Source organism: Aspergillus wentii (assembly GCF_001890725.1).
Source record: "Aspergillus wentii DTO 134E9 unplaced genomic scaffold ASPWEscaffold_5, whole genome shotgun sequence".
Classification (NCBI taxonomy): domain Eukaryota; kingdom Fungi; phylum Ascomycota; class Eurotiomycetes; order Eurotiales; family Aspergillaceae; genus Aspergillus; species Aspergillus wentii.
The window spans coordinates 2,452,175-2,472,050 of NW_024467836.1; the positions used below are offsets into that span (position 1 = coordinate 2,452,175).

The window sequence follows — 19,876 nt, forward strand, 5'->3', positions numbered from 1 at the left end:
CTACTGATGGTCGTGCCGAAGTTGAGATCTACGAAGCGGATAACAGATATAAGCGAGGTGTCCTGCGTGGCCCTAACCAGCGGTGTGTTGTGCCGAATAGTGCTGGTGACTTTCAGTAAACTTGACAAGGCATTTCAAAACCGCCGGGAAGCCCTGCTGAATGATGTTGCGGTAAGATGTCAGTGTCGCGTTACTGACATTAGTTAACTTTTGGCATTTGCTCATACTGTTGCGTCGAAGAAGATTTCATTCTGTCTTAGCCAAGACATTAGACATAAGAGGTAATCTTTTTAGATGAGTGAGTCTAAACTTTATGTGCCTCCAGCGCTATACCTCTTTCCACGGTACTTTCCTCCTCGAGGAACATTCCCAGACATATAAGATATCAAACAACGAGCGAACTGTCTACGGAAAGAAATAAGGACATCGCATGTTAATAACAGCCAAAACCGGGCCTGAGCTTTTTACCTATTGCTCAATAGAAGCACGTGGTTGTTGATTCACCTCTTGTTGCTAATATAAGGTCTTTAAGCGATTTTTTCCTTGGCAAATTGATACATCCACCTGCATGGATATTATTATTTTGGAGGTTTGACTTTTGCCGATGTCAAATTTGACCAAAGATTTCTTCCCCTCGGTTCCCTGAGGTGGAATCTAGTGCCTGTCTCCTAGTAAGCTGTATAGCTGTATATCCCCCAAGGAAACTTACTAAGGAAAATTATTTTACATACATGTTACAATGCAGGTGAGGTACATGGCAGTGATTAGCCTGAGGGATGTGTTAAATATAACTATTCTTGAGCTGGGCGGTGATGATTGGAGACACGTTTGGGATCGTGTATGGAAGATCATAGTATACTAGGTCTGGGGAACATTCAAGGTGTTTCCAGCCTAAGCCTATTAGGTTTCATGGCCGGCTAGGATAGGGAAAGAGAGACCTAGCTTTTACCTTTCTCGGCTACACCCCCCTCTCTGTTATTAAAGTTGCTCATTCCTATAAATATTAGGGTAAGACTGCATTCATCCCAACTTTGCGGGGCTATCCAACCTGCATTTGATGTTAGGGGTAAATCCCATATCCTTCCCATGATTACAGCCAGGATGAACTAATTAGGTAAAGCTGTTCATAAGAGTATTGGTAGATTGATTAGGTGACTAGAATGTCTACTTGCCTCGAAGTGCAGCGGGGCATTGAGCATCATTGAACAATTAACTCCAAGCTCATTGATTCTTTCTCTCTTTCCCCTTGATTGACGCAAGCGTCTATATGCTTTTCGCTATTGGCCGAGGGAGAATTTGTTCGCAGGACTCAGCACCCCTTACAGTGGAAATGGAGCAAAATCCCCCATGCCTGGCCAAAGAGGGGAGCAAACCATGGCGCATTTTTCTTACAGTCCATATACGCTTGCTGGTCGACCTCGGACAAATAGAACGTTTCGAGATAGCGATGCTGTGCCACTGGTCAAGGGAAGGTGATCGAGATAGTGACAATGAACTGGTCATTAATTGACTAGTTTACTCGATACTGAATCAGCTTCCACCTTTGAACTTTGACCTCAACCAAGCCTAAGGGTGTCACTGTGATAATACATCACACTGTCTTCCCAAAAAGCCATGTTATTAACTTACTGTAGTGCTATACCTACGGCACTATACATATTCTAGTCTGCAAGGTTTGTAGGATAAGGCTGGTTAAATGTCAGGCGGATATGAACATGGGGAATATAGCCGATCTTGATCTACAACAAGTCTAATCAACCTTGTACTACGCAGGCTGGCACTTAAATAGGAACCAATGGCATCTGTCACAGTTGCTCTTGAAACCCAGACAATGGCCCACATTTGACTATCTTGTTTACTCGTCATGGGAGGGATATTCAGAGGCTCAAATGATTAGATATGCATCCTTTTTAGCAATTTTACCCGTCATCGTTTCCTTGCCTTGAGTTCCTGACAATTATTTCGGACAGTATAGGTGCATGCGAGACAGCCTAAGGTTGCACTTTCCAGAGATGACAATGAGCGCTAGGGGGCTCTTTCATAGACGAAGAAGCTGCTGTTAGTATTTATCCAATTTCCCTTTTTGATAATTTCTATCAGACAGTCACTTCCCCTCCCACTATGGCATTTGACATTGTTCAGCCACGACCACCAAGACTGAGTCCCAGACGCCACCTAAGAGCTCAAAAACAGACACAGACCATTTCTCAAACAATGAATGGCTTTTGTACTCAGCTCAAGTTATTGACCACTTCAGGTGGGTTCGAGAATGTCCTGTCACCTGTTAACGAATTCACAACTCCCAAAAAAAGAATTAGAGCAGAAGGGAATGCAGGTTGACAAGTATAAGGAAGAGATGGAAGTGAAGGAGAAAAACAACCAGGTCTTGGTTATGAGTTTGCAAAGTATCATGAAAAAAAGCCCACAAACATGAAGGAATGCAAGAGCAGCTACATTCCATTAGAAGAGGTCTTGATGAGAAAAAGAAACACTGCGCTGAAAAAGATAAATTGGTCGAGGAACTGAAAAAGAAAAACGACGACTGCCAGCGGTCTTGCCACGAAGCACGCAAAAAGGTCAATATTGCGAACGGCAACATTGATAAACTACAGAAAAAAATTAAAGAGCAAGACAAAACGATAGAAACAATGAAAGGGCTCATGCTGAGCTTGAAACACTTTTATCGGAAAGCAAAAACGCAGCAAAACGGACGACGGAGACCAACGTATTTTGGCAGCAGTCACTCCAGGAAAATCAAAAACAACTCCAGAAAATTGAAGGTTTATTAATACGGAGCCACCAGGAGGATGAAGATCAAATGTATGGCGTGCAGATCTATTTGAAATGATTTACTTACCAGTCATGTCATTCTAGGGTCCAGAAATTCAACGCCTTGTGGGAAAATGTCACGCAGAAAATACGTTGCCACATGCAAAAAAAATTTGCCTGATCAAGCACTTCAGATATTGGAATCAGTGACCCCTTAGATGTTCACCCGTGTGCTGACAAATCAATGCAAAATCCGTAGGCCTGGAAATCATTCAAGAAAAGAAGCGACCAAGCCCTGCGGCACCATATACCACTTCCGCTTTCCAACTCCAGGGCAGCAAAGGAAATGCGTCAGATTGCCCCTATCTTATAGATGGCTTCTTTTTGTCCTTGATCGCTCTTGCTTTTTCAAGACCGAGAGAGAGTATCACGTATAGTACAAGTTCTCTCTACGTCATACCATGCTAACTACAAGATCGAATAGACTTCAATCCTTTCTCCTGATAGCCTCTGATTCTATTTCACAAGTAGTAGCTGTGCTAAGGTCATCTAGACAAGACATAAGTTAGGATGCTATAGTTCAGTAATGATTCAAGATTGCTTCATTCTAGAGGGGATAATACATAGTGAAGATCAAGGAGAGAGCGTCCATCAAGGCCAACGAGAACGCTGCATTCATTAGACAAGGAAGAAAAGGGACAGCATAATCCATATATCTTAACCGCATCTATATAATCTGCTAGAAAATAATTCATCAACCATGTATAGTGATCGGTTCGGAAGGGCTTTGCAACAAAAGGCTGGCAATATATTTTCTTACATCTTTTACATAATTGGCCGTCTCATACAACTGATCAACGCTGTATATTTAATTTAAGAATTAGCACTTTTATTCTTTATTATTTGGGTGCTATACTACTCTATTCGAAATGTCGATCTGCAAACACCCTTTTGCCCCTAAATTATAAAGGTATATACATGACCTAGGGGGAAACAAGACTTCCGGATCATACATTCAGATCATGGTAGAGCCAAACATTCGGCTCAACATAAGTACAGCGATCTTCCCCTACGTACAGTCGCATTGGGACTAAGCCACCTGTAAAAGACACCTCAATGTACAAACGGTTGGTACCTTTTTCCAACTTCAATGAACCGGAATGTACTCTCCACTTGTCGAATTGGGTCCATTGTTGCCAGGCAGCGATGCTTCCCTCTATCAGCATACTATTCCAGGCTACCTGGATCACCTTCCCTCCGAGGCGAACATGTTTCCGCAACCATGGGTCAAAAGGAAGACTCCTATCCGGGGCGTATTGCTGACAATGCCAATTGATATATTTTGCCATATTGACCAATGGGTATTCTGATTTCCGCGTAGGACGGAGGGGGACAACCAGCATCTCGAGGCCTTTGTTCATGGCCGTCAGCTTCATTGCTTGAATCATGGCCTCTGCGAGTCCAACGGATCTTCGGGCCGGATGGACAGTGATAGAGATGGCGGATAGCGCATTCGGATGTTCTGAGCGATAGCAGATATCATCAATATAGTCGACAGGATGCGGCTTGATCGTATGGACCGCGGACGGTGGCTTCGGGGGAAGAAGGCCCTGCCGACTTAGAAATTGGTTGAAGCCCCTGGTGAGAATGGCATCATATCCTCCATCGGGAAGTGTTTTCAAGACCTCCGGATGTGTAGACAGCCCTACACGGCCACCGATTTGATCGAGCTCAGGCCAGTAGAAAGGAATAGACCGACCACATGCAGCAATCGTTTCCTGGCCACAATCCTCCTCCACCATGGCATACTGGAACTCTGCGAGACCAGGACACTTTGCTAGCCGGCTAGCATATTTCTGATAGCACGTGTCTTGGTCCAGAAATACAGGCCAGGCAGTGTTGAGGGGATGGTCCTTTCTCTCTAACTCTTTCCAAATTTCTGGTCGGCAGCTTGCTGAGTAGAGGTGATACTTTTGACTGTCAAGAACGGGCATCATATCGTCTAGTTATGCGGGACGAGTGATAAATTGCTTGATTTTATCACAGTATTGGGTTGCTCTATCCCGGGGCACGCCCTCCTTTATTCTGTAGTCATGGTCGGACTTTCAAAACAGCAGGGGTGGTGGGTATCACATATCTATACGATCGCAAGCACACTATTGATGCAGACTAGTTTGGTGAATCACCCCCACTTCACGCCAAGACCAGCCAGCCAGATCTTAGGCCCTGTTCAATTGCCGTGACAAAGCTAACTATGCACTACATTACCAACATTATTTATGCTTACGTCCTAGATTACACCAGATTTCCACACTATTGATCTCATCACGATCCTGGCTCCAGTGGGGTACTCCAGTCACAGCCAGTGCTGCAGTCCACCTGCAGTGGATTATGGAGCGGTCAGGCAGCCATACATAAACTCCCAGATCCAGAGTATTGTCGCATACTACAGATAAATATGGATCTAATCCATATGTAACAGGACACGTATAATTCTCTCCTATGTTCGGCTTCAACGTTGCTCCCAGAGTTTGGGTGGCAGTCACTCATGCAGGCTTTTAGTTGCCACATTGGTAAAGTAAATGAGAATAGTCACAGTTTCTCCACTGTGATGACAATGCAGCAGGGTTCAGCTTTTACTGCGACTGGAAACTAGTTGGAAATGTATCTGATGATCCCGGACTGGCAAATTTCAGCTCTCATGAACCAGCCACCAGCAGTTGCTCAATTGTTCGTTCTGATTTGGTGCCCCACCAATGGATAAAAAAAGAGGCAATATCTTTTCTTTTCTATTATACCTTTTGTTTGTTCTTGTTCTTGTTCTTTCCAACTTTTTTTTTTGCTAGGTGTGTCTGGCACCAGATAATCATTGCTGGCGTACTATAAGCAAATATGGAGGTCGATTCGTGTATTTTCCCATCGCTCGGCCATGACTTGCACTCTGGTCCTGCCACGGCGTGTCAACAGATTGACCACGAAGCTATAGGAAATGCAGGGAGATTTTGCGCAGAGAATGGGATCAGTCTTGAGAATCTGTTAATGGGTGTTTGGTCTATCATCCTGACCCAGTTCACGGACATGTCAGTCGCATGTTTTGGTAAGGCGACAGCGTTTCATGAGATGGAAACCTGCGTTGTGGTGGTGGATCGAGAAACCCGGATCCCAGAGTTCTTGAAGAACATCAGTTTGGCACACAACTCCGAAGCAAACCAGATAAAGTTCAACACTGCTCTTTACCTCTCGGATGAGGATGGCTCAATCCCAGATACCAAACAACTGGTGAGTATATTCCGAATGGCAATGTGTATTCGAATTGACCTTTCAGGCCTGCGACCTCCTTCTCATCCATCGCAACGGCACGAGCCCATCCACCAGCCTCCATTATTCCGTCGCCCTCTTACCCACAAGTGCAGCCGAAAACCTCTCCAGTACAATCATACAGACGTTGGAATCCATCATTGAAAACTGGGAAGAGCGTGTGCAGGATGTGCAATTATTCAGTCCTGTAAACAGAGACTACGTCGCACAATGGAATGATCGGAGCTCGCTTCCTCACTTCAACGAATTCTTGCCTGATATTATATCCGAACAAGCCAAATCGCAAGCCGAGGAACAAGCGGTCTGCGCATGGGACGGAGACTTGACGTATGCAGAGTTGGAGGCGCTGTCATCGACCCTATCGTCGCACCTACAGCGACGGGCAATTGGCCCTGACGTGTTTGTTCCAATTTGCTTTGCGAAATCTCGGTGGATGGTCGTGGCTATGTTGGCCATTCTAAAGGCCGGAGCAGCTGTTGTCCCCTTGGACCCAGCTCAGCCGGTGAGCCGGTTGCAAAACATCATCGCACAGGTGAACGGTCAGATCATCCTCACTTCGGAACAGAATGCAGGGTTATTGGCGGATGAAGCCGAAATCATCGTCATCAGCGAATTGACTATGAGGCAATTGTCGGATACCCAAATGACAGGGCGGCCATTGGTGAACAGCAGTCACCCGGCCTTGGTTTTGTTTACCTCTGGAAGTACGGGCAGTCCCAAAGGTTCTGTCTCGAGTCACGGGGCTCTGGCAACTGTTGGACAGTACGGGGATGTGCTTGAGATCCACAGAGGCACACGAGTGTTGCAGTTTTCCTCGTACAGCTTCATGCCCTCGGTCAATGATATCTTCTGCTCTCTGACAAACGGAGCCACGATATGCATTCCTTCGGACCACGAACGTGTCAATGACCTGACCGGTGCCATCTGCCGGATGCGCGTGGACAATTGCCTGCTCATCACCTCTGTCGTTAGCTTGATTGATCCCCAAAAACCTACCTCCCTAACGTCTATCCTCTGCGCTGGAGAGCCCATGACTAAGAGCATCATCCAGACATGGGGTGACAAAGTCAAGCTGAAGCAATCGCTGGGCCAGACGGAGTGGACGACTCTCATTGCGGTTCAGCCAAAGATGGCTTCGCTTCCTCCGAACAATGTTGGTTGCGCGGTGGTTGCAAAGACCTGGCTAGTCGATCCTCATGATCCGGCCAAATTGGCACCGGTGGGAGCCGTGGCGGAGCTCTGTATTGAGGGGCCTGGGCTGTCCAGTGGATATCTGAACAATCCAGCCAAGACTGCAGAGAGCTTCATTGAAAACCCCCTATGGCTGAAGGCCTTCCGGCCAGACGGGCAAGGCCGGGTATTCTGCACCGGGGATCTAGTGCGATATAACGCCGATGGCAGTCTGAGCTATCTTGGCCGCAAGGGGACAATGGTGAAGATCCGTGGCCAGCGGGTGGAACTGGGTGAGGTCGAGCATCATCTTCGTCAATCGTTTCCAGATGCAGGCACTGTAGTTGTTGAAGTGGTGACTCTAAAAGGAAGAAATGCCGCTCCGATCCTGGTTGCCTTTGTTGGCCCAAAGCCAGGTGCCGTATGCAAGGGTGATATGGCCACAGAATCGACAGATTCCATCTTTGCCGTAGCCGACAGGAAGTTCACATTGGAGCTATCCGATGCTAACGAGAGGATACTTGGTACATTGCCTTCATACATGGCACCTGCACTCTACGTGGCTCTGAAGTCGGTTCCTGAAACGGTGACTAACAAGATTAATCGTCGGATACTCCGCGAGCATGCCAGCACGTTCACTCGACAGGATCTGGAGTTGTTTTCTTCAGATAGCGTGCAAAAAGTGCCTCCTTCGACAGACTTGGAGCATGCGCTGCATCGTATCGTGGTCCAGACCCTCGATGTTGAACCTGACGCTATTGGTATTCACGACAGCTTCTTTGCTATTGGAGGGGATTCCTTCATTGCGATGCGGTTGGTCTCTTCATGTCGCGACGAGGGCATTTTTTTGACAGTGAAAGACATTTTTACGGAGAAGACCATCTCCAGACTGAGTGCCATTGCAGAGGGACAAGGGAGAAAATTAACAACAATGGATAACGGCGATTGGCGTCCATTTGACTTGTTACAATCTCGGAACCAGGAAGTTGAACATGTGCTGCAACGGAGATTGCAGATGGTTGGATTCTCCGGCGATGAGAAGATAGAAGACGCATACCCCTGCTCGCAGATGCAACAAGGAATCCTTCTTAGCCAGGCGCGAGATCCTGATAAATATCATATCTATCAAGTGTGGGAAGTCGTGCCTGTCAGTGGCAAGGCCGTCGAAATGGACCGGCTCGAGAGGGCCTGGCAGAGACTGGTTGATTACCATTCCGTGCTGAGGACTGCAATTTTATTTGGCGCACCAGAGGAAGAACATGCAACCCAGGTTTTGCTGAAGGCCGGCCTGCGAACACCTCAAATACTACACTGCAGCACCGATGATGATGTCTGCACGACCTTCCAACGCAACCGTAGAGTACATGTCCCAGGAAAGCAGTCACTGCCACGACTATCACTTTGCCAAACATCCACAGGAAAGGTCTTCTGTCTCCTGGAGATTAATCACACGTTCATTGACTCTGCATCCATGGCCATCTTCGTCCGTGATTTCTCACGTGCGTACGACGATGCGCTTCCGGGACGCTTTGGGCCGCCATATCGTAACTATATCTCACATCTGCAGAGCCTATCGATGGAAAGATGTTTGAACTACTGGAGAGAATATTTGACTGGCTGTGATCCCTGCGTATTCCCGCAGCTTAATGAAGGGTCATGCACAGCGCCAGATGCAAATGAGTGTCGCCAAGTGAAGGTTCCATTCGAAAGCGAATCCAAGATTCGAAGCTTCTGTCAGACACACGACGTGACTTTGTCGGACCTTTTCCGGGTAGCCTGGGCGCTGGTGCTACAATCATTTACCGGTTCGGAAACGGTGTGCTTTGGCTACATGACGTCTGGCCGGGATGCCCCTATCCCGGACGTTCAGGATTCTATCGGTGCATTCATCAACGTGCTGATATGTCGGATTGACCTGGGGCGATCCTCACCCATCATGGAGATTCTTCGGCAGAGTCAAGCGGACTTTTTACACAGTCTTCCTCATCAACACTTCTCTTTGGCAGAAGTTCTGCACACAATGCACCTCGGTAGCACTGCCATGTTCAACACAGCCATGTCTCTGACTGCTGATCAACCTAGCCGGGATGCAGGACGTTCAATCTCATTGGTTGGCAAACAGCAAGACGATCAGACAGAGTATGATATCTGGTTGGAAGGAATCGTCAAGGGAGATCGCATCGAAGCTACTCTGATATATTGGACATCGGCTCTCTCTGAGGCGCAGGCCAAGGGCGTTGCCAGTGTGTTTAGTCAAGCATTGTCCGAGATTATCAACAAACCCAGCCAGGCCACCGGGACGATGAATCTCATCAGTCCCCACGATGACGCTCAGCTCTTACTCTGGAACTCCCAGATTCCAAAGGCTGCAACCCAGTGTATCCATGAACTGGTTCACCAGCGGTGTGTTGAGCAACCAGATGCCCCTGCCGTCTGTGCCTGGGATGGTAATATTACCTATGCTGAGCTGGATCAACTCTCCACAGACCTTGCTATTTATCTGGTCGGTCATGGTGTTGGCCCGGAGGTTCTCGTGCCGGTTTGCTTTGAAAAGTCCCAATGGACGACTGTGGCAATTTTGGGTGTCTTAAAAGCAGGCGGTGCGTTTGTGTTACTAGATCCATCACATCCAAGAAGCCGATTGAAAGAGATGTGTCAGGAATCCCACGCCAACTTGGCCATTGTTTCTGCTCAGGTCGGATCAATGGATTTGCAATTAGCGCCCACAATGATTCCTCTTGGATATGCTAACTACAAGTGGAGTGGAATCGGCCACCAGGCGCTGCCTCGTACAACACCCCAAAATTTAGCCTACGCGGTCTTTACATCCGGATCGACGGGGAAACCAAAGGGGGTTCTGATTGAGCATAATACGTTCTGCACGATGGCAAATGAATACCTGAAGATGACCGACTCTGATAAAGGTATGAGGTTTTTGCAATTTGCATCGTATGCCTTCGATGTTAGTGTATCGGATCACCTGGCAACTCTTCTTGCCGGCGGCTGCATCTGTATTCCATCCGAGACGGAGCGCAATAGTGACCTGCCCGGTGCCATCAACCGAATGAGAGTCACCTGTGCCGACCTGACCCCTTCTTTCCTGCGCTCATTACAGCCAGACGACATACCCACGGTCAAGACCATAATTCTTGGGGGTGAAGCAATGGCGCGGGCCGATATTGCGCGATGGTCAGAAAAGGTCCGCATGGTCAATGTATACGGACCTGCCGAATGTGGCGTGGGTGCAACGGTACAACCTAGAGTGACACTGGACTCCAACCCCCAGAATATCGGTTTCCCAACCGGAGGAGTCTGCTGGGTCGTTGATAAAGGCAACCACGGGAAGCTGGTTCCCGTTGGTGCCACTGGTGAGCTGTTGATTGAAGGCCCCATCGTTGGCCGCGGATACCTCAACAACCCGGAAACGACGGCAGAGGTATTCATCGATGCCCCAGGCTGGCTGCCTCACTATCGCGCTGTGAGAGGAAGTAGACTGTATAAGACGGGCGATCTGGTGCGTTATGCGGAAGATGGATCGCTGCGGTACATAGGGCGCAAGGATATGCAGGTCAAACTCCGCGGACAGCGAATCGAGCTGGGGGACGTTGAACATCATGTCGGCCAGTACTTCGAGGGAGCGCAAGATGTGGTTGCAGAGGTCGTGACTCCACCAGGGAAGAAACCGATACTAGCGGCTTTTATCTATTGTGGTGGGAAGCTCAACGGTGATTTCCTGGCAATCCCAGATGACGATTTCCGTTCCAGGGCCGCTACAGCCGAATCAAAGCTGGAGGAATCAGTCCCAGCCTACATGGTTCCTGGGGTCTTCATTCCGCTGTCCCATATACCGTTGACCAAAACTGCAAAGACGGACCGTCGCCGGTTGCGAGACGCTGCGGTAGAGAGATTGAATGCGTACACTGCACGACAGGGAGAGAAACGACCTCCATCTACAGAGACTGAAAGTACTTTGCAACACGTCTGGGCCCGCGTGATGAACATCGAACCGCAAAGAATTGGAATCGATGACAGCTTCTTCCGTCTTGGGGGTGACTCCATCACGGCGATGCAGGCAACCGCGCAGTGCAGAGTCAACGGAATCAATCTGAGCGTGGCAGATATTTTCCGCCACAAGACTATTGCAGAGTTAGCCCCCCGCGTGAAGATGGGTGAGGCTTCAGTAACCAAGATTAGTGAAATTGGTGAACGTTTTGATACCTGGTTTGATGCATCAGTGGCAGCTAGCATATGTAGATCAGCTAGTGGAAGTACAACCATTGTCATTTGGCAGCTATATTTCTCATATGGGGAACAGTACAAATGAAGATACTGAGTACTGGAAAGCCTATCTATCAGCAAAGTCACATTGTTTTCTATCGACCACCACCTCTACATCGGCTATCGGGTCATTACAGAATATCCCTGTCAACTTAACCAGACGTGCTGAAGCATCTGCTTTCTGTCAGCGATCCGAGATAACGGTTTCCACCCTACTCAAGGCTGCGTGGGCGATCGTTCTCCATGTCCTTGTGAAGACAGACTCGGTCTGCTTTGGATACATCATTTCTGGACGACATATGCCTGCCAATGGGATGCAGGAAATTATTGGGCCCCTTTTGAACCTCTTGGTCTGCCAGTTGGATGTTCACAGCGACTTGACTTATCGCGAACTATGCGATAGTATCCAGGAGGATTATCAGGAATCTCTAGCTCACCACCTCGGTGCCTTGCCTGCACTCGACAATCTTAATCTAAGCCCACCATCCGAGCACCTCTTTGACACTTTAGTTAACCATCGGAAGCAGGGCGGATCAGATGGTGTTGCTGGACTTCCCTGGGTGATTAGAGAGCTATATGCATATGATCCAATGGAGGTATGTATACATCCTGCACGCATTGCCCCACCACGATATTTTGCTTATCAAAGCTAGTTCAATGTTGTTGTCCAGATCGACGAGGCCGATGACTCCCTTGCCGCCTCAATTGATTACTGGGATGGCAAGGTCTCGCACAACTTCATGAAGACGGTTGCGTCGACATTCGACAGCGCTATTTCCTCTATCATTGACGCCTCCAAAATTTCTGGTTTTCAGCCAGAGGATTAAAACCAAAGTGTATCTAGAACAAGAGGCTCTAAAGTTGTTCGATTCATTTACTCAGTCAACCAAAGAGATTTTTCTAATTAGCCACAAGATGAGAGGAGCTAAGACTAAGGCAGGTGCCATTACAGTTAGTGTAAGAATTAATAATTCTTTTTCTAGGGCTCTAAGCTGGATCGCGATGGGAAAGTCCAGAGGACAATTTATTCACCCATTTAGGCGCGCCACCTCTTCAGATTAGGCTATTTAGCACAGCCACCCCTTAGTTCCACATTACAGATTACCTTCCCTGGTGGTAAAAATCACTAGTAAAATTAAGGGTTTAGGATGGAGTTTGAGTGGAGAGCCAGTCACAGTAGAATGTATATCTTGCAGATACAAGGGTTGCTACTATGGAATATGCATTTGTTTGTGGACTATTTTTATCCTTGTACTTTTATTTTGAATTTATTATTTCCACCATAATTACAGGTAGCCCATAGATCTTTTGAGAATTTGCTAATCAATGTATTAAGCAACGCCAAGTGGTTCGCATACCATCATACCGTGGAACTCGTCGCTATTTATATATATCCGTGTGGTAACCAGCTCCATTTCTGAGGAGAACATGATATCAATTCCACATGAAAAATATATCCCTTTGACCAAAAAGATGCATTTTGTGTTGTGATTATTCATTCAACTCAAAAGGTGATCACCATGATTAATTAATCTTCATGGAATTAATATGGGCTGGTGAAATCGAGGTGGGAGGCAGAATGACGGACGAAATCTACTATTGTGCGTAGCCCTTGACATATAAAGCCTGTTCGCACTAGTTAGAAATCCTAGGAATTTATTATCAATCTATAATAACAAGACCTTGATTATATATAATATTCATATAGATTTTCTCATTTTACTATAGTATTATATTCTCTTATATTCATAAGATACCGTATCTAGTTTAGTAAATAGCTTTAAATATTAACAAAAATACAGCCTGCTTCCCAAGAACTGAGACGATCAGGCATTTAATATTCTTCATGATCGCATTCTCTATTCAGTAAAGTTCCAATACATCCGAATTCCAATCAGTCCGAATACCGTGCTCCACTGCAGATGACATAGGGTATCGTTCAGCAGTTCAAAAAGTAAAATACACGTTGGGCCGAGTGCTCAGTAGAATCATCGCTGAAGCTTGGGCGCTTCCATGCCATGGCCAGTCGTGGGAACCGGGCTGTGTATGAAACACAAAAGAAACTCAGGAAGGCCAGGGTTAGTTCCAGTGGTTAAAAGGAGAATAAACTGGGTACGCCTCATGAGACTCTGAGGAATGACAAGGCTCAGTCTGGTCGAGTCTATTCGAGGTGGCCGGTCCAAGACGCCACCGAACTGACCCTCGGCTGTTCCCTATGAGTATATTGGCGGGAACGACTCTCTTAAAGAATTCAATCTATGCAGCCAGCTATTAGCTTTGTATCAATTGCAATCATATCGTCTCGCTCCTTCTCACACTACCTATTCCTCGGACGCTTTCTACCCGCTTCCTTGACCCGGCTGCCTCGCAGCGTAACAACCTGACCTTAGCATTTCATATGCGTGATGTGATTTATATATATCTACTGAGCAGCCTCACTTGTACCTAGACGCGATGGGAGATCTTCTTGTGGGATGAATTCTATATACAAACAACAACATTCCGTATCAGGCAGTTGGCTGATCACCAACATGCCAGAAATCACCAACCCTAAAGCCTTCAGGAAATGGATCGGTTGGGTCAAGCACAACCTGTCTAAAACCCGTAATCCAAGCTGTTCCTTTGAGCGTTGGCAGGACTGCATCATACTTGCCCACCTTGGTTGTTCCCCGAATGTAGCACGCAAATTCAGTTCCAGTGATACTCTGATGGTAGAAAGGCTCGTTCTCCTGCAATAGGCCCCTCGCATGAAGAACTGCCATACGGGCAGAGGTGCCCGCGCCACAGGGGCTGCGGTCCAGTCGACCAGGAGATACAACAACCGTGTTCGATGCTCTCTTTCCCTGTATCCCACCCATGCCTGTCAAATCCTCCAAGGGTGCTGTGAGCATACATGCACTTATCCCGCTGATCAGGGAATTTTCTGGATGTGTCGGTGTGATTTTGGCCCGAACGGCTCGCTTGATCATTTCGCCCATCTCCACCAGCTGTGCCCCGAATTGACTTTCGATTTTCAAGCCAACAGTAGCCACGTCAACGATCACAAAGATCATACCCCCCCAAGCAATATCCACGTTGATGGTACCAAGGCCAGGAATATCAATCGGGTAGTCTAGAGCGAATACGAAGGCTGGGATATTGTCGAATGTCACGCTGGTACACTTGCCTTTGCTGCGGTCACATCCAGCGGTAACAGTAATTAAGCCAGCAGCGGTATCCAACGTTAATTGCGTTGTGGGCTCTTGCATTGTGATCATCCCGGTCTCCAAAAGCACCGTTGTGGCGCAGATGGTATTTGAACCGGACATTGGCACGTATTCGTCGCTTTCCATAATGAGAAGGCCGGCATCGGCAGCCGGGTTAGTTGGCGGGAGAATCAGGTTACAGCACATTGATGGTCGGCCCCGGGGTTCATTGAGGAGAAGTTTGCGAATATGGTCCGCATTGGTTTCGAAATAGACCATCTTCTCGTACATCGTTTTGCCAGGGACATCGAGGACACCGCCAATAATCACGTCGCCGACTTCACCGGCAGCGTGAGCATCGACCACCGATAGGGTTCGAGAGAATCGCATGGCGTGAATGTTTGCTTCCAGAACCTAGGATGCTTGGTTATGTCAAAGGAGACCACATCGTATTTGAAGAACGGACTGACAATGAGCTGGTTTATATCTTCTGGTTATAACCTGCCTGGTTCGTTGGACACCGTTGTAGTAGGCAAAAATTCCCGGTCGCAGGCACGAGCATTTAATCCCCCCCGAAAGGCAATTTGTGTGTCTTTCCCCACCGTGGGCTGGATCCAAGATTACTCGACGGACACAATGGATCACCGTCACCCAATCGGATCCATGATTGGATAATTCATATCTGGAGTCGTTTTAGTTACGGATGAACCGGACAACGCCTTAAGTAGGTGATCCCGAGTAGTCTTTTTTGGTGGATCATTCTACGGGTTGGTCAACACGCCTGTCCGCTTTGACAAGATATCGACATTGGGGCTTTGCCTCCCAGCTTACTGTAAGATATTATCTTGTTCATATTCGGCCATGACCCCAAGATACCCGATCAATCAATCGTGGACGCCCAATCAAAACCGCCGAGAGGCCCCATGACCCAGGGCTTTACGTTATGCAATTGGATAACGTATTCGTGGGTCATCTCATTTTACAATCAACCTGACCGCATATTCGGCAGGCTATCCCGACTACAAGTCCAATGACTCACTCTCTGTCTGAACTCGGAGGCAGTATTTGTGAGCTTCGGTGAGCTCTTGGTGGATTATTGTACCGTTTGGATGCCCTATTGGACCTATTGAACGCCAAGAGACGAGACACGCCTCTAATATCATCCTTCCATACACACGAGAACAGTTCATGCCCAGTGGCAAACCATTGGTGATGTTGGTTTCTACACTGGGCACATAGGCTATCTAGCAAACCCTAAATGTTCGAAGCGAGGGTGGAAGAATGCACCTTGGTGACACACTTGTAACGGTTTTAAATCTCCAGCGTCCTTGCCTCGACTTCCAACGCTTCCAAGATGGCAGTTTTGATGTCCGCAGGACGTGGCTCCTACCCGAGAAGCCTTCGAGCTCTTATCGCCTTGCAACGTGACGTGGCGCCATAACAGAGAGACGCAAAATCAATATGGTTGTCTGCCTCATGTGCTTCAAACCTTCGTACTTCAGCTGATTGGATGAGCCCACGCATCTGCGCGTCGCGGGATGTCACCTCAGACAGACCGTCCCAGTCATTACAGATTCCATCTATGGGTGGCTCTCCGTACGTTTTCTGTCCACAATCCTTCCACGCAATATTATCCGTCCCAGAGTTGGAAATCCAGTAAGCTGGCTTGTGGAGCTTCTCCCGAGCCTGAAGAGCACGGCTGATCGCTCTTGAAGAGTCAATGTACTCTATACTCGCAAGATGCAGTATAATATCTGCTTTGGATGCCTCGGCTTCGATGAGCTGCGTGTCGTCGGGGTCACCGTAAACGAGGCGAACCGATGGGTAACGTGACAGCACCTGGCCCCTTTCTCCTTCATTCGAACGAGGCAGGATGTTCTTGCCACACAGAAAGGATATTTCTGAGTAATAACATGCCACAGAGCTCCTCCAATGTAGCCTAGACCACGAGTCAGTGTTGTACAAAATCAATTTTTAGGGCTATACTATTCATTAACCATTTACGCACCTGTTATACCAGTTATGAAAATAGAAGCACATTCGGGGATTCCTGACTTCGTCAACTGTTTGATAGTATTTAGCTGATACTATGATGAAATATATAGGATTAAAAGAAGGTGGCAAGCTACTTTTGGGTGACACTTATAGCTACGGACGGCGATGATGCTCTGCTGGTTGATACTCATCTGGGTAAAGGATCTCGGGAAGTTCTCTAACTAATAAAGGTGAAATCACGATTATTAAGTTGAGGAGAAAGTCTCCGTGCCGGAATCTACAGTCTATCCGAGTCAGCTTCTCTGACCCTTCTTGACAAGAGTTCTGAGAAAATCCCCGAGAAGCGAGAGTTGCAGCTGACATAGCTCGTTGTAATAACGTAACTCCTATCGAGGCCAAGGAGGACGAGAAACGACCTTGGTCGGAGGTTGCAAGATTATTTTCAGATCAGTTTCCACGCCGGAGCCGGGGCTCTATTCAAGTGTTTTGCAGCACGACCCTCAAGAAATGGGCACATTAACACAGTATGCATTTTCAGCTGTTTTTTTTTGGTCGGTTCCTCTCATACGATGTGATCCGTTGTTTTGTTGTCACGATTTCGGGTCGCGCATGCTTGCCAAGCTCTCTTAATCAAAGGGTTCGTACGAGAACCCCATACCAGCAGCTTCTATATTAAATAAATAGTTATTCTACTAGAGGGAATAATTGATTAACAATCATTCTTTTAGTGACTTATTATTTTTACATTGTGAATCGATTAATATGTATATATGGCCAGTGGCTATATACGTTTTACATTATATTAATCTAGGTGTATAGTATATCTACATAGATATTACCTAGACTGTGGACCGCCAGTTTAAACATACTCATGATTTACGGCAAGCCCATGAAGTGGAATAAAATCGTTCGTGAACCCCCTAGCGGATGCGAAAGCAAGTGATCCTAAAAGCAAGGCGGGAGTTGGCAACCATTGCTCATCGGGATTCTGATCCATTGGATCCGAGCCCTGCAAAACGCGGGATGTATCTGGTCAAGGTCGAGTATAATTAACTTGTCGAGGAGGAGATTCTTTTGTGCAGAACACAAGAGACAAGACAGCATATCCATCTTTAATTTATTCCAATTGCATAGCTCATCTCGTCAACCTCTCCCCCGATCACACTTCCAATGGGTCTCCTGGTGGATCTCACCGACAACACCTACTTTGTGCAAGGTGCTGCGGTGACGCTCGCTTTACTCCTCATTACGGCTTTCTACCATGATATTCTGGACGAATTCAGCTATCGGCAATTTCCACTAGCTGGGAAGGAGCCCTGGGAGTTTACAAACACCAAAGCCAGGACGCGATGGGCAACCAAAGCAGAGGATATCATTGTTGCGGGTTTGGAAAAGGTACGCATCCAGGTTCTAGTCGCAACTTCTTTTTTCAATCTTGTTATTTAGTCTAACTGACTTGGTAGGGGATGAAGGTGTTTCAGGTAATGACTGGCATTTGTGCCATGCTTATCCTGGATCCTAGCCTTGCCGAGGAAGTCAAGAATGATGAGAGATTGAGCTTTGTGGGCAACGTGAAACAGGTGAAGAGCTTAACATTCTATCGATTTGTAGCAGAGGGACTGACTGTATTGGTGATGATAGGTTTTCTTTTCCAATCTCCATGGATTCAATGGTTTCGGGGTCATTCAGGACGACGACATATTCGTTGATGTCGTTAAGGGCAAACTCACTCAGGGTCTCAGTAAGTCTTCTTGCCTATGTTCCATATATAGATCGGTAGTTTACTGACATGGCTAGATCAACGTATCGTACCACTGTCCAAAGTGGCTGAAGTGACGTTGGACGAGATAATTCCTCGCAAAAAAGGTACTGACAAACGCCAACATTCTCCCAGTCCCATTATACCCTAATGATATCACAGAATGGACCCCATTTCACTTTGCCCAGCATTCCACCGCAATGGTCGCCCGACTGTCCTCGTACGTCTTCCTGGGCGAGCGAATCTCCCATAACAAGCAATGGCTCAACATCGCCGTGAATTACACCATCCACGTCCATGCTGCCGTGCAGGTTCTCCGGTTCTGGCCGTCGCTGCTACGACCCCTCGCGTTACGATTCCATCCCGCCTGTCGCACAGCACAAAACGATCTCAAAGTCGGCCGGCAAATCATCTCCAAGGAGCTGGCCGACCGTGAAAACGACCCCAACTACGGCAAGGGCAAGAAATGGGAAGATTCGCTGGACTGGTTTGCGGAAGTGGCGGCTGGTCGTCCGTACGACCGGGCCGTGACGCAGATCGGACTGTCGCTGGTCTCGACGCATACGACGGGCCAGCTGTGGGTGAATACGGTGTTTGATCTCGCTGCGTATCCGGAGTATTTTCAGCCGCTGCGAGACGAGATCAAGGCAGTGGTGGAGGCGGATGGGCGGTTGAAACATGCCAGTTTGCCCAAGTTGAAACTGATGGATAGCTTTATCAAGGAGTCGCAGCGTCTTAATCCGGGAGAGATTGGTTGGTTCATCTATCCCCGTCTCGCAGGAGCTCTCGCTAATGGAATCAAACCAGCCTCGATGCACCGCGTTGCCACACAGCCCATCAAGCTCTCCACCGGGATAACCATCCCACAGGGCGCCAACGTCATGGTATCCTCTCACTGGCGGAAGAGCCCCGAGTACTACGAGCACCCAGAATCATTTGACGGGTTCCGATTTGCCAGAATGCGCGAGAGACCCGGCGAAGAGAACCGGCACCAAGCGACCACAACCAGCGCCGAGCATCTAGGCTTCGGACATGGTCTGCACGTATGCCCTGGTCGGTTCATGGCGGTCAATGAAATCAAAATCCTGTTGATTCACATGCTGCTCAAATACGATTGGAAATACGCGGAGAAGAGGGACCGGCCGGAGTCGATTCCCATGGGACCAGACCTGTTGTTGGATAAGTCAGTCAAATTGCTCTTCCGGGCTCGTGAGCCTGAACTAGATCTTTCGATGCTTTATTAGTTGTTGATCACTTATGTTGTGTTGGTCTTTTGGGGGACTGTGGTTTTGATAGGAATGCGAAGTTGAACTATCTATATCTATCTATGAATAATCTTGCAGAACTCGCTCGCTTTCTAAGAGACTCCTGTCGCCCATTGTAACATGAAGAAAAGTTGTAA

The 19,876-nt window shown here is 47.6% G+C and overlaps 6 protein-coding genes across 6 annotated transcripts; 3 read left to right on the top strand and 3 right to left on the bottom strand.

The window, feature by feature from the left end:
- Positions 1-2,192: 2,192 nt before the first annotated feature.
- ASPWEDRAFT_585870 (uncharacterized protein) lies at positions 2,193-2,893 on the top strand. The gene has a single exon (XM_040838393.1). It carries the CDS (start codon positions 2,439-2,441, stop codon positions 2,787-2,789), a length of 351 nt encoding a protein of 116 aa, XP_040688250.1. The 5' UTR covers positions 2,193-2,438; the 3' UTR covers positions 2,790-2,893.
- A 748-nt stretch (positions 2,894-3,641) lies between these two features.
- Positions 3,642-4,895, bottom strand: ASPWEDRAFT_42556 (uncharacterized protein). The gene has a single exon (XM_040835809.1). The coding sequence runs from the start codon at positions 4,764-4,766 to the stop codon at positions 3,777-3,779; it is 990 nt and encodes a 329-aa protein (XP_040688251.1). The 5' UTR covers positions 4,767-4,895; the 3' UTR covers positions 3,642-3,776.
- Positions 4,896-5,661: 766 nt separating this feature from the next.
- On the top strand, positions 5,662-12,362 carry ASPWEDRAFT_173984 (uncharacterized protein; the record flags this gene model as incomplete). Its single annotated transcript, XM_040831159.1, has 4 exons — positions 5,662-6,048; positions 6,095-11,478; positions 11,573-12,131; positions 12,189-12,362. 4 exons carry the CDS (start codon positions 5,662-5,664, stop codon positions 12,360-12,362), a joined length of 6,504 nt encoding a protein of 2,167 aa, XP_040688252.1.
- A 1,415-nt stretch (positions 12,363-13,777) lies between these two features.
- On the bottom strand, positions 13,778-15,479 carry ASPWEDRAFT_42558 (proline racemase family protein). Its single transcript, XM_040835810.1, has one exon. It carries the CDS (start codon positions 15,108-15,110, stop codon positions 14,043-14,045), a length of 1,068 nt encoding a protein of 355 aa, XP_040688253.1. The 5' UTR covers positions 15,111-15,479; the 3' UTR covers positions 13,778-14,042.
- Positions 15,480-15,609: 130 nt separating this feature from the next.
- Positions 15,610-16,887, bottom strand: ASPWEDRAFT_70242 (uncharacterized protein). The gene is made up of 2 exons (XM_040839111.1): positions 16,729-16,887; positions 15,610-16,659 (listed from the first exon to the last, which is right to left on the bottom strand). The coding sequence occupies exons 1-2, from the start codon at positions 16,758-16,760 to the stop codon at positions 16,107-16,109; spliced, it is 585 nt and encodes a 194-aa protein (XP_040688254.1). The 5' UTR covers positions 16,761-16,887; the 3' UTR covers positions 15,610-16,106.
- A 750-nt stretch (positions 16,888-17,637) lies between these two features.
- On the top strand, positions 17,638-19,845 carry ASPWEDRAFT_42561 (cytochrome P450). The gene is made up of 6 exons (XM_040835811.1): positions 17,638-18,110; positions 18,179-18,295; positions 18,357-18,456; positions 18,513-18,581; positions 18,637-19,227; positions 19,282-19,845. The coding sequence occupies exons 1-6, from the start codon at positions 17,886-17,888 to the stop codon at positions 19,716-19,718; spliced, it is 1,539 nt and encodes a 512-aa protein (XP_040688255.1). The 5' UTR covers positions 17,638-17,885; the 3' UTR covers positions 19,719-19,845.
- Positions 19,846-19,876: the final 31 nt, after the last annotated feature.